At 37.1% G+C, this 13,451-nt stretch overlaps 1 protein-coding gene across 1 annotated transcript; it reads left to right on the top strand.

The window, feature by feature from the left end:
* The first annotated feature begins 1,352 nt into the window (after nucleotides 1-1,352).
* On the top strand, nucleotides 1,353-12,749 carry LOC145611580 (splicing factor Cactin-like). The gene is made up of 8 exons (XM_081666922.1): nucleotides 1,353-2,216; nucleotides 5,635-5,730; nucleotides 10,900-11,184; nucleotides 11,279-11,411; nucleotides 11,494-11,636; nucleotides 11,733-11,906; nucleotides 11,987-12,253; nucleotides 12,360-12,749. The coding sequence occupies exons 1-8, from the start codon at nucleotides 1,458-1,460 to the stop codon at nucleotides 12,477-12,479; spliced, it is 1,977 nt and encodes a 658-aa protein (XP_081523048.1). The 5' UTR covers nucleotides 1,353-1,457; the 3' UTR covers nucleotides 12,480-12,749.
* The last annotated feature ends 702 nt before the right edge of the window (nucleotides 12,750-13,451 follow it).

Here is a 13,451-nt window from a genome sequence, read left to right as displayed (position 1 = left end):
ACCACCTAAATTTCGGTTTTCACAAAAAAAACCAAACCGCACCGAATTTTCCTATCAAGTATCATAAACATCAAATTTTGCAAAAAAACCGAACCAAACCACACCAATCAAAACCGAACCAAACAAAATCAAATCAAACCAAAGCCACAACAAACTGACAACCCACCCCCACCCACACCAAACCGAAACCACCACCACCAGATTTTTACCAAAACTAATGAAATTTACCAAAACAATTCAAGCACAAAACTTACCAGAAATCAAATCATATTAATGGATTTATTAAAAATTCAAAAAAAAAAAATAAAATTAAAAACAAGAAAACATACCTTTTAACCAAAAATGGCCCTTAAATTTCATCTCGAATTTGGTTTAAAATGGTCAAATTCGACCACGAAAACTCTAGATCTAAAGTTTTCATGGTCGAATTTGGCCATTAAAACCTTCGTTTTGGCCAAATTTCGTGAATTTTGTTACGAAAGTCGAAAACCTTCGTTTTGACCATGAAAAATCTTTGCTTTAGTATGAAAAATCGCAAATTTCGTGCTAATTTTTAAGACAAAGAGGAGTAGAGGCAAGGAGAAAGACAAGAAAGAGGAAAAGAAAAGAGGTGATCGAAGAAGAGAGAGAAAGAAGAGATCGAAGAGGACAGAGAAAGGAGCAAAGAAGAGGAGGAAAGCAGAGAGAAAGGGCGGAAAGTGGCTGAAGAAGGATTAGGGGTTTTTTTTTTGCCTTTATATACTAGGGTTTTTTGGGGTTGGGCCGAAATTTCGGTTTGGTTTTAGTTTTTCGGTTTTTCATTTTCCGAAACCGAAATCGAACCACATAATTTGGGTTTCTTGATTTTGCAAACTGAAACCAAACCACTTTTAAAAAAACTGAACCATATTTGTTATTCGGTTTGGTTCGATTTTAAACCGAGTTTGTTTCACCCCTAGTTGTACATATTCCATATTAATGTAGTATATTTAAAATAAAAAGATTTCACAAATAATTTTTCTAAAATAGAAAATTGGACAACTATAAACCAAAAATTATATTTTTAAAAATATTTTGTGATCTGTTTTCAACAAAAGAAGCTACAATTAAAATTTAACATATCACGTACTTTTATTATTCCTCGAATTTATGATTATAATATTTATCTATTAATCATCTATAATGATCACCGTGCATGACACGTGATCTAACCTAGTTTTACTCTAAATATTTCCACTTTTAATTCTATTATCATCCCTTAAAAAAAAAACAAAAAAACAAAAAAACTTATCTAATGTTTTAGGCGGTCATTGGCTTTTGCCTATTTTAATTAATTTCTCAATAAATAAGTTGAATGAATGAGATAGTGAAACTTTTTTTTTTTTTTCGGTGAGAAAGTTTTAGCCCAGTCCTAGGTGATCTTGACTCAAAGCCCCGATATTCTCAATTCTTTCAACCTTTCACTCAAAGCCCTAACAATGGCGAAACACGAGAGAAGCAAGAGCAGAAGCAGAAGAGACAAACCATCTTCCTCTCGTCGAAGAGAACGCGACGATTCCGATTCGGCCGACTCAAATTCCGAGTCCGACTATGACTCGGACTCCTCCCGCGACCGCAGCAGACACCGCCGGCGAAGCAACAGCCGCCGCCGCAGACGAGAATCCTCGCCAGAATCCTCCGGACAAGATTCTGGCGACCGGAGGAAGAGGAAGAAGAAGGTTTCGGAAGAAGAGATAAAGGAGTACCTCGCGAAGAAGGCGCAGAAGAAGGCGTTGAGAGTAGCGAAGAAGCTCAAGACTCAGACCGTGTCAGGCTACTCCAACGAGTCGAACCCTTTCGGCGATGCGAACTTGAACGAGAAATTCGTTTGGAGGAAGAAGATTGAGAGAGATGTTGGTGAAGGAGTGCCGTTGGATGAGTTTACTGTGAGAGCAGAGAAGAAGCGGCAGAAGGAGCGAATGGCGGAGATCGAGAAGGTGAAGAAGAGGAGAGAAGAGAGAGCGTTGGAGAAGGCGCAACGAGAAGAGGAGATGCTTTTGTTGCAGAGAGAAAGGTCTAGAGCTGAAGCTGATGATTTTGAGAAGAAAGAGGAGGAGTTTCATTTTGATCAGAGTAAAGTTAGGTCTAGGATTCGATTGCGCGAAGGCAGAACGAAGCCGATTGATGTTCTTACTAAGTATCTTGATGAATCCGATGAATTCGATGTCGAGTTGGATGAGCCTTACATGGTTTTTAAGGTAACTATTCTTTGTTTTGGTTTGATGAATTTTGTTTTGTTGATTGCTATTGAAGATTTGAAGTAGTACATTGTAATCTCGAATTGTCTAATGCAATAACTCAAGTTTAATTGATTATGTGTTGTAATATTGTATTGCTATTGTAGCTAGGTGAATTGTTTACAAAGGTATAGAAACTTTTATAATTAGCATCTTTAGGCTCGGTTTGGTTGAACGGATAATGTAGTAGAAGATCATCTTTTGATTGTTTTGGTGATAGATAAGTTAGATATAATTAGAATGAAGTTAGGACAGATAGGAATTGGAAGTTTAAGGATAGAGAGGAAAATGTGGCATTCATTTGTTACGAGAGCCTAGTGTTATGATCTATGTTACTTGGATTGGGGCACCCATGTTCGACACAGGTACGTGTCCAAGCGTCCGACTCGGCTATTTTGTGAAAAAGTTCCATGATTTTGAATTAAGAGCCTGCTCTTTTCGGCTTAGTTTCATTGCAGTTTAGCTCAACTCACTCCCATCAGTTCCTAATTTCCTTCTCTTATAAATTATTCCGTTCACCTCAGCTCACTTCAGTAAATCACACTTCAGTAAATCAGAAGAGGCCCTAAAAGTGAAGTGTCTAGGTGTCATAGTGTCATACCCATGTCCGAGTGTCTAGAGTCCGACACGGGTACGTGAGGTGAAATGAAGAGTCCGAGCAATATAGATTATGATACTTTGGAGAAACTATATCTAGTCTTTGGAAAATTCTTTCTCACCTCTTTATAAACCATACATAGGAAAATTGAAATACAGAGTATTTTTTCCCTCCCTAGACTTTTAGCTATTTTCTATCAAACAATAGTTCTACAGGGTTTGCAATGATGTAGTACAGTGAGCAATTGCTCACTAAATTTGTTGTTTGAACCATACATCTTTCATGTGTAAACATCCACGGATCCTAATTTTACCCCCTTAGCAAAAGCATTCCCTTGTTTGAATGATTCTCATCAAGCAAATTTAGGGACATTCCTAAGACAATGACCCTATCAATTGACTTTTAGTTTTTATTAAGTTGACGGTTTTGGCGAATTGAAAATTTGTTAGTCAATATCTTTAGTTGTAGAATTCTCAACTCTTTTATCTGGTCATTTTATTATTATATTTTTAGGGATGTTTGGGGGTGATGGCTAGACTATTCTGGTGAATTTGTATTTGTTTCCTGAGCTACAGGATACTATAAGACATTATTAGAGATACAATTGATTTGAACTTGTATTTAAAATTGTGCCTGCAAGTGCCAAGTATGCATGAAGTAAATTTGCTCTGATTTTTTCTGTTTTGTATATTGTTGAAATCTGCTGCAGTATCATGTTATTAAAATAATGCTGTGCAAGTTGTAAGACATCTACTTTTGGTTAATTATTGCCAGTTTTGAAATTGATGATTAGTTTTTAAAAATTCTTTTCATTACCAAAATTTTCTATCAGATTCACATATTATACTTTGGACAATCTTTGCAAACCAACTAATTATATTGTTATTGTTTTGGATGTTACAACCTGAGGCTGTTGTTGTGTTTCTCCATCCTTTGTCTCTACTCCAATTGATAACTGCTTGTAAAGCTAGTTATGGCACTTAATTACATCTGATTTGAATTGAGAAATGAGAACTTACAAACCAATTTTCTTCATGGTCCCTGTCCTTGCACAATCCTGTCAATACCTCAGGTAGAGATACAGAACTAAAGATGCATTGAAATTGATTTTAATTCTTTCCTATTTGGTTGGGGTCCAATAGGGGTAATGTAGCTTGATCTGGTTAGGCATTAGCGTAGTTTGAATAGAAACTAGCTCAGAAGAGGCCCAGGTGTGGGGTTTGAACCTAAAGGGAAGAGAATGGGTTTTCCTTTGGAATGCCCAGTGATTGCTGAGGAGCCATTCATCGAGTGGTAAGCTTCCTAGGCAGTCTCTGAATTTGTGGAGGGTGGAATTTGGGCTGTTTGGGCAAAAGGGCAGCTATTTGAGGATTTGAGAAACCAGTTCTATAGGTGAAGGTTTGCTGGAATGGCCTAGCCAGGTGAAAGTTTTAATTTTTGGGAAGAGAAGATTTTGCCAAAGCCAATTAAATTTAGTGAAAAGTGAACCAGGGTTCCAGGGCTAGACGAGTCATCAATCCATAGATACTCATATGCTTCTAACTTTCTAAGCCTCTTCGGTTTCCATAGTTTACGGAACAGACAGGCTAATCTTCTCTCATAGAAGATATAGTGTTGAAAAATGCAAGAAATTGATGCTATGTGGCAAAGAATAGGTCCGAACAATGAAAATTCCAAGATCCATGATTTATGAATGTAGATACAGGGATAGTTTATTTTATCCTTGTTATGGGTACCTTGACAGGCTGACATAATAAAAGGGGCCATGTTTGACTAGTAGTCTTTCCATAAACCCCGTCAGCCATCTATCCCATCGCCCAAGATCTGAAAAGCAATGTTATGAGAAAAGTTCATCTTTCAATATAGTTTGGTTTACAAGGATTAGTTAATCTAAAATGAAAAGCTCTATCCTTTACCATATCTGATGCAACTCTTTCTTCTTTGACACAAAAAGTTTGATGTATTTTAAGGAAGAGTTGCAAGGAGATTAATTACTATGATTTGTTGTTATTTGAAATTGTGTTGGCTACGGTAGTTTAGTGAAGGCTACCTAATACGTAGTACGCTCCAATACGTGGAACAAATACAAATTCGCAATACACCGGGTGGAATAAATATAAAGGTCTTTTTATAAAAAAAATTTGGGAGATTTGGTATAAAAGACTTAATCAGGAGTTCATGGAGAAGAGGGGAGTATTAGGTAACCCTGCAAAACAAACAAACTAAAACAGGAAAGCAAGGTTACCCCCCCCCCCCCCCCCCCCCCCCCCCCCAAAAAAAAAAGCCTCTACTGTGTTTGCTTGGAGAGTAATGGAGACAAATGAACAAATGTCTCCCTTGTTGATCTATTTCTTACTCTCCACCACTCATCAAATACTATCTTTGTGCATTGGAAAATCATAATACGGCAAATACGCTGATTATGGAGTATTAATACACAAAAATATTGAGTATTGGAACGAAAGTATTAATATGGAGACATGGAGTACAAAGGGGGAGGGGAGTATTAGGTAACCCTGTTAGTGATTATAGATAATGCTATGATGTCTAAGATCACACTATATAGAAGATATTTTTATTAGCTATTTAGCTTTGAGGTTGACTTTTTGGATTGTCTCTGGCTCTCTGCATTTCTTTTGTGACAATTGTCCGTGATTGTTTGCTTCACCTTATTACTGTTGGTGGATCAGGCAAACTTTATAATATTGTATGTATTCATGAAAAGTTAGTGCGTATGAAAGTGTTTCTTATGGTGTTTTGCGTGTGCCAAATCTTATACAGGGCTTAACTGTTAAAGAAATTGAGGAGCTACACGATGATATAAAATTGCATCTTGGCCTAGACAGGGAAACACCAACTCATGTGGAATATTGGGAGGTATTTTTGCTCTACTCTGTCTTACATCTGCCTATAAAATTAGCTAATTCTGCGTTTTGATGATTAGTATCCTTTTACTAGGCAATCTCAATATTATATTATTGTTTGCATTGAAGCTGTCAATTTAAAACTCTAAAAAGTAAGCCTCACAGAAGTTGCGTCGCTTTTTATTCTATGTTCTGGATGGAGCTGGGAAATTGAATGCCCATCCCGTTTTCTTGTAGAAGAGACAAAGGATATTTCTTGTATAGGAACAGCTATAGGCCTATAAGGCATTGGGTCCTTTTTTTTTTTTTTTTGGGGGAGGGGGGGATTGTACTTTTTTTTTTTTTTTTTTTAAATTTATTTTTTTACCGTGATGGGGGTTTTGCCTTATTATCTAATCTGTGCATCTTTCCTTGTTTTTGCGTCGCACACTTTCACTGTTCATTAGTTGGTTTAATTGCATTCCTTAAGGAGTTAGACATATTCAAAATGGATTAAGCAATCTCTATTGGCAAAAGTTATCACTGTTGCTTTCCTTAGTGGCTTCTGTAGTCAAGCTGAGCAAATATTTGAGACACATATGTTTGAAGATGAAGTGCCTGCAAATTACAGGCTTGGAACTTTGGAAGGGAACTTTATATTTATGCTGGGTTACATGTCCTTCATGTAAGGTGCACATGATTATATTCATAGTTTGCTAAAGATTTAGGGGCTGTTTGGTTCACATTAGGGAAAGGAATCAAGGAAGGAAATCCTGGGTAAAGGAGAGTAAATAGTAAATTACATAATTTTGTTTGGTTTTGATTGGGAAATGAAAGGTATTCACTTCTTATTCTTTTGTTGTTCAAAGAAATGAAACCCACTTTGTTCCCTTCTCCCATATATGTCCACCAGCAAGTAAAAACCCAGTAGAACAAACTTTTCATCTTTCCCTCTTCCATCTTTCACCTTCCACCTTCCATACAACACTTCCCTTCCCTGTTAACATCCAATGTCACTCGTCACTCTTCTCAACTCTCTCTCTGTTTGTGCCTATTTAGTTTTTATAGCAAATTGGTCATTTGGTGGTCAAATTCAGTCATCAAAGCTTTGTTTCTGAAGTTTTGAGGCTTGAATCAGTCATCATTTAGTCCATGATCATGCTTTCTCAGAATTTCTCACAATCTCACTTTAATATACTGGTTTTCAAATTCGGTAAGTTGCAGTTTTTTCTCTGGTTTATTTTCTCAGACTCCTAATGTGGTGGACTGATAGGGCTTATGGCTAGTGGTCAGTATCTTTGATTTCTTCTTTTTCTGCTTAAATTTCAAGTCAATAATGTGGTAGTTGAAAACTAGCGAAGAAGATGGCGAGGCTAGGTTTGATGGAGGCGGTGTCAATGACCTAGGGCAATGGTCAGAATGGCAAGTTGGTAGTTATAGTTAGGATTTCTTGGGGGTGGATTTTTTTTGGTAATGACTCTTCAGTTTTTTTGGTTGCCATTTTTGGTAATGACTCTTCAGTTTTTTTGGTTGCCAAGGTTGGGGAATTTTAATCTGGGTGCAAGGCGTTGAGGAAAATATGTGTGTTTCAGTGTGCAGAAGGTACAATACAAAGAGAATAGAAAACAATGAACCAAACAAGCACTAAGGGAATCAGGGCATTTTATTGTTGTTCCATTTCCTTTTCTTGAAAAACTCCTCTAAAATAGCCCCTTAGAGTTGTCAGCTATTTAAAAAACATTGTACTTCCTCCGTTTTTATTTAATTGCACCATTAGGACTTTTACACTATTCACTTAATCTTCTTCGACCATCATTTGTGATTTATCTATTCGGAAAAATATAGTCATGTGGAATCTCATTAGATTCGTCTCGAAATCTTCTTTTCAAATATCAATTTTTTTATAATTTTTACAAAAGTATAATTGAAGATATTAATAGCTAAAAAAATGCATTGGCAAACGTGAAATCCCTCATGGTGCAATAAAAAAAGAACGGAGGAAGTGTTATTTTTCTTTAATCTAACCTTTGACATCGTTATTGATTTTAAAGCATCTTTATCCATAATTTCTGCTGTCCATGAAATCATTGACAAGTATGACTTTTTCCCTATATTTTGCCGAAGAAATAAGACAGTAAGTGAACTAATTCACATATCATAAATTCATAATAGCCCAGTTTCTTAGACTCTCGGTTTCAGTAGTCTTTAAGATGCAAGGTAAAGCAACATCATGTGCTGTAAAAATTTGGGTAATGTTTCTATGGGTTATTGATCCCTTGATATATCAACTTTCTAAGCCATAATTACTGAAGTAAAAGGGATTTATAATATTTGAGTATTTTATCATTTTGAGTAGTCATTTTTGCATTTTCAGGGCTAGAACTTGAAACGCAATGCAATGAACTGACTTAGGGGAGGGGTATATGTAGGGAAATAGATACTCTAAGCGGAATTGCATGAATCATATTCTTAAGCATCTAAAACAAGAGCTATGCACAACACATAAAAGAAACACATAATTATACCTTTGAAGCGTGATTCCACGAGTGATCGAGCAAGAGCAATTAGGAGAATAAGAACCCCAAACGTGGTTACTCTACTTGGTCCACGGGTTAGAATTGAACCTCCTCTAATGCTAGTCAGTTGAGAATGAACGCTTCGATCTACCTTCTACGGAGAGGAGAGGAAACAAACAAGCCTCGAACCACCACCATCACCACCGTGTAATCACCTTGTGTCGGTGGTCTGTACCGTACGGACTAGGGGAGAGAAAGAGAGGCGTGTGAGAGAGGGGATGAGAGAGTTTGGTTCCTTGCTGCTCAATTTACTGCTTAGGTTAATTGTGACTTGTATGCTTAACCTAGGCAAGGCGTCTAATTATATATCTCATATATAATTAGAGTCCATGTGAAACCTAAACTCCTAATCCATCCCAAACTACTTTAACCTTATACTCTATGTGGCTTGTCATTACATCATGAGGCCCATTAATAGGCTTCATGCTTTGTTCAATCCATTACCCTTAAGTGTGACCTCATAAGATCTATTCTAATGGGTTTTGGGCTATTTGACTAGCAATAGACAATGACGACCCCAAAGAATGAACTTATTATCTCCATAAAATTGATCCATGATATATCTAGTAATTGCACTTGACGAAGACATAAATCTTGGAGCAATATTCATCAACTATGGTACATAAGAGAAAATATGCAATGAACAGAGAGATGCCACTTGTGCACATGAGACAAAAGCTAAGTCTAGAATCATAGAAATTTGTTTGGGAAACCTTAGACAGTTTTGGCCTAAAGCCATTGTTAGACAGTGATAGCCTCAAACTGTTTTGAGAGTAATAGCCTAAAGCTATCAACCCTATTATTTGTAATCCTTGTGCCATTGTCAATTAATATTCAAGCCTCCATCTTTGTTAATACTTCTTATTAAATCAATTTACCAAAAATCAGATTATCTATTTTAATCGAAGATCAATCTTTTCTCTCTATTTTACTGTTATTTGCGTAAGTTAGCAGTAATCCCAGTCTATTATACACAACATATTAAGGAGGAAGAATTAATTTCCCTTCCTACCTCTCTAATCTTACCCTTCAGTGCTGACAAAACAACCAACCACCACCATCCCAGCATCCCATTGACAGTCAACACTTGATAGTACAACCATCCACTACTACACAACCAGTTAATCTTCCTCCCTTTCTTTTCTCCATTACCTCAACCCAATGACCAATTCATCTCCTTCTTCCCCTCATCACCATCATCATTCTTCTTAATTATAAATAGAGAAAAGAGAGCATAAGAGAGAAAGATCAAGAAAGAGAATTACGATAAACCCTCCGCAGTCACCACCACCATCCCACGTCATCACCTCTTGCAGCCTCCAACACTGTCCTTTTCATCGGCAGATTAGAAAAAGAAGATTTGGAGAGAAGGAAGGAGCAAACTATGGCTGTAATTCAGTGCTCAGAATTTTTGTGCTCTCTCTTCTCAATCGTCTTGTATTTGTGACTACATGCTGTGAGCTATTATAATGGATAAAGGAAAATTAGGTTGTGGAAAAGGGAATGGGTGGTATTGATGGTTGGCCGGTGGTTTAGGTGGGTGAGGGAGTGGTGTTGATGGTTGGTGTGGCTGTTCAGGTGGAGAGAGGGAGTGTTGCTGGGGGGTGGCTGGCAGATGGCTGGGATGATGGTTAAGGTTAGAGAGGGAGTGGTTTTCGGAATTGAGTTTTACTGCCATGGGGAGAATGGGGAGGAGATAGTGAGCGAGAATTAGAGGGCAGTTAATCTCTTTGATTAGCTGGTTGAATTGATAGAGATGTTGTATATATGTATACTGCAATGCCTCCCTTCATCCCTTCATTTGATGATGAACTGAAGTTTGAAACTATTACCTACCAAGTGACAAAACTCATGCCCGCCAAATAAGATGAACCGAAACTCATACCTACCTAAAAAAAGCAATGCACATATTAATTTCCATCTTTCATATCTAATCTTTGTTTTAATTTCTAAAACAAGTGTATGAAGGTTTAGCCAAAAGATTAATTCTTTTGGCGTGATTTGAAGGATCAAATGAGAGATGTGTAGATTATAATCCTATTTTCTTTTTCAGATCATCTTTCATGAGACTTTTAGTTGTTATAAAAGATGCATTGTTTACAATAATTTCATTAATAAAGGGCCGAAAAGAAGAAGATGCAATTATTTATGAAAATGCCAATAATGAAATGAGTGGGGTTTCTAGATCTTTTCTCCTAATTATCTCCATCTCAACTTGTTGGTGGATATTGTGAAAACCAGCCCATAACCTCTTTTTAAGATCCTATGTCAGTGCTTGACATTACTTCATTGGCCTTTTGAGTGTTTCAGTTTCACTCATGCGCCTAATCTACTTGTTGGATAGATTTTGTGGACCCTTGACAGTTAACATGGTCTGAGGTACCTAGGGTGTACCTCACTCATAGCTTTTGTCTTATTTTGGCTTGATTCTTGGATTGGCTCTCTGATTTGCTCATCCTATCATTGTGCTTACTCTAGAGCTTTGCTAATCACTTGTGGGAAATAGAGCACTAGTGTGGAAGGGATATGTAAGAGTTTTCTTGATTGCTATTCTTAAATAGGTCAAGCGATATTAATGTTTGGATTACTGAGGCATACTTAACTCTTTTGGCTGTATAATTTGACAGGCTTTGATGGTGGTTTGTGAGTGGGAATTGGGTGAAGCTAGGAGAAAGGATGTGATTGACCGAGCTAGAGTGCGTGGGGAGCAACCTCCTGCTGAGTTACTTGCAGAGGAAAGAGGCCTGCATTCAAGTATAGAAACAGATGTTCGAAATTTTTTGGAAGGCAAGAGCTACAAAGAGTTGTTAGAACTACAAACACAAATTGAATCAGAAATGCGCTCTGGAAAAGCCAAGGTGGTTGAGTATTGGGAAGCTGTGGTTAAACGGCTTCACATTTACAAGGCAAAGGTACGTATGCTAGGTTGTCTGGCACTTGGTATTAAGTTTTTGGTTTGTTTTTGAAATTGGTGAACAGTAGAAATTGATTGCCATTAATGTGCAGGCTTGTCTTAAAGAAATCCATGCCAAGCTGCTTAGGAAACATTTGCACCGCCTTGAACGGCCTCTTCAGGATGAAAACCTGAAATCTGAGGAGGAAAAGATAGAAGAGGAGGAAATTGAGGAAGAAGTTGAAGGTAATGCATCACTTGCTAAGTATGGTAATAATTTTATATCATTTCTTCAAGCACAGTTATCTGAAATATGTAGTATGTGTAGATGTACGAGCATTTTCTCCAGAACCCATCATTCGTGAGGAAGTTCAGGAGTCAGAAGCAGAGGATGGGTCCTTTTCTCCACAGCTCTTACACAGTGAAGACACTGAAGAGGCCATTGATCCTGATGAGGATAGGGTTATGCTGGTAAATTGACTGATCCTATGGTTTAATAATTTTTATGCTATCTTATTTATGCCTTTGCCTTAATTTGTACTTACACTAGTTTTGCTGCATTAACAGGAAAAGAAGCGTTTGGCGGTTACAGAGGAACAAAGGCTGAAGGAAGCTATGGCCTCAAAACCACGTGCTCAGCCAGAGGATGACCTTGAGGTCAGGGCAAGGAAACTTATGGGAGCCGTGGAGGATGGTGATGTGGTATTTGGTTCTGGTGCTGAAATTAATCTAGATTCACAGGTATTTATGTGTATCCTCTTACTTTACGTATTGTAACTTAAGTTTCCTTGAGTAAGAAACTCAAATGGGTGTTGTTGCAGGTGTACTGGTGGCATGACAAATATCGCCCGAGAAAGCCAAAGTATTTCAACCGTGTTCATACCGGTTATGAATGGAACAAGTATAACCAGACACATTATGACCATGATAACCCTCCACCAAAGATTGTTCAAGGATACAAATTCAACATTTTCTACCCAGATCTTGTTGATAAAACTAAGGCACCCACATATTTTATTGAGAAAGATGGGGACAGCAGTGAGACCTGTATTATTAGGTTTCATGCTGGCCCTCCTTATGAGGACATCGTATGTATCTTGATTTCTGTGTTTTCTTTCTTTTCTCAGAACTTGGAAATACTTCTTAATGTCTGCTACCAGAATTTGTTTCCTAAAATATTATCTACTTTTGCAGGCCTTCAGGATTGTGAATAAAGAATGGGAGTATTCCCATAAAAAGGGATACAAATGTACCTTTGAAAGAGGTATATTACATGTGTATTTCAACTTCAAGCGATATCGTTATCGTAGGTGAAGATGTCTCCACTCTGCAAGTGCATGTGGAAGTTTACGGCTTGATCTGCTCAATTTTGATACAAGTATTTTCAAAGATGCTATTGTTTGAAAAAATGTAAATATCATATTAACAAGTTCTGTTTAGGAATTCTGACTCAGGTGTTCTTACTGTTGTACCAGTATGTCGCCCACTGACTGTCCTTTTTTTACACCAAACGGTTTTCGTTGCCCTGTCAAGTGTTCAACTGATGTCTGATAATGATTTCTTAGAAGCTTTAAGGTGCTGTTATTTCATCAAGTTTCGACTTCCCTTGAAACTTCTTCAATTTTCACAAAAACTGTATAAATGAAAAAAGAGAAATTAAAGAACTAATGCATGACTGAATTTCTGAATGTAGAGCTTTTTTTAAAACAGGCTCTTTTTTTTTTTTCCTGGTTCACTAGATTTAGTAAAATCTGTAATAGTATTTTACTCCCCCCGTTTAAACATGGGTGTCGTGCCGTGTCGGGCTGTCGCGGGCCGTGCCTAGGTGGGGCTCGTGCTGTGTCGGCTTTGTGGTGGGCCGTGTCATGCCGTGCCAAATTTTGGCATACCCCAGCCCACGGCACAGCCCTTGTGCCTGGCAGGCCGGGCCGTGCTGAGCAACGGGCCAACTCGTATTTTTTTTTTCTAATATATGTGCATATATAAAAAAATTGATATATTTATTTTTTTAAACAAATAATGTTATTAATTTATGTTTATGTTGATGTTAATATATATTTTTTTGAAATTAAGTTTATATAAATAATTTATGTTTTGCTTCAAAAAAAAAAAAAAATTTATGTTTAATATAAAGGAAAAATTAAAAATAATAATCTCAACTTTTATCAACTTTGGTAGAATAATCTCAACTTTGGATATACTGGAATAATCCAAACTTTAGGGGACCTTTTTTTTCTTCAATCCCTAATTGGTCAACAAAAGTCAATGACTTATTATATCAGGTCA

This window comes from Chenopodium album, chromosome 3 (assembly GCF_948465745.1).
Source record: "Chenopodium album chromosome 3, dcCheAlbu1.1, whole genome shotgun sequence".
NCBI lineage: Eukaryota > Viridiplantae > Streptophyta > Magnoliopsida > Caryophyllales > Amaranthaceae > Chenopodium > Chenopodium album.
This window is presented reverse-complemented; position numbering and strand designations above follow the sequence as displayed.

What these genes read in the sequence shown, in the direction of transcription:
- LOC145611580 (XM_081666922.1), top strand. Translation starts at nt 1,458, where the DNA reads ATGGCGAAACACGAGAGAAGCAAGAGCAGAAGCAGAAGAGACAAACCA. An exon ending in AGCCTTACATGGTTTTTAAG is followed by an intron (nt 2,217 to 5,634) that starts GTAACTATTCTT and finishes AATCTTATACAG; the next exon opens with GGCTTAACTGTTAAAGAAAT. An exon ending in ATGAGGATAGGGTTATGCTG is followed by an intron (nt 11,637 to 11,732) that starts GTAAATTGACTG and finishes CTGCATTAACAG; the next exon opens with GAAAAGAAGCGTTTGGCGGT.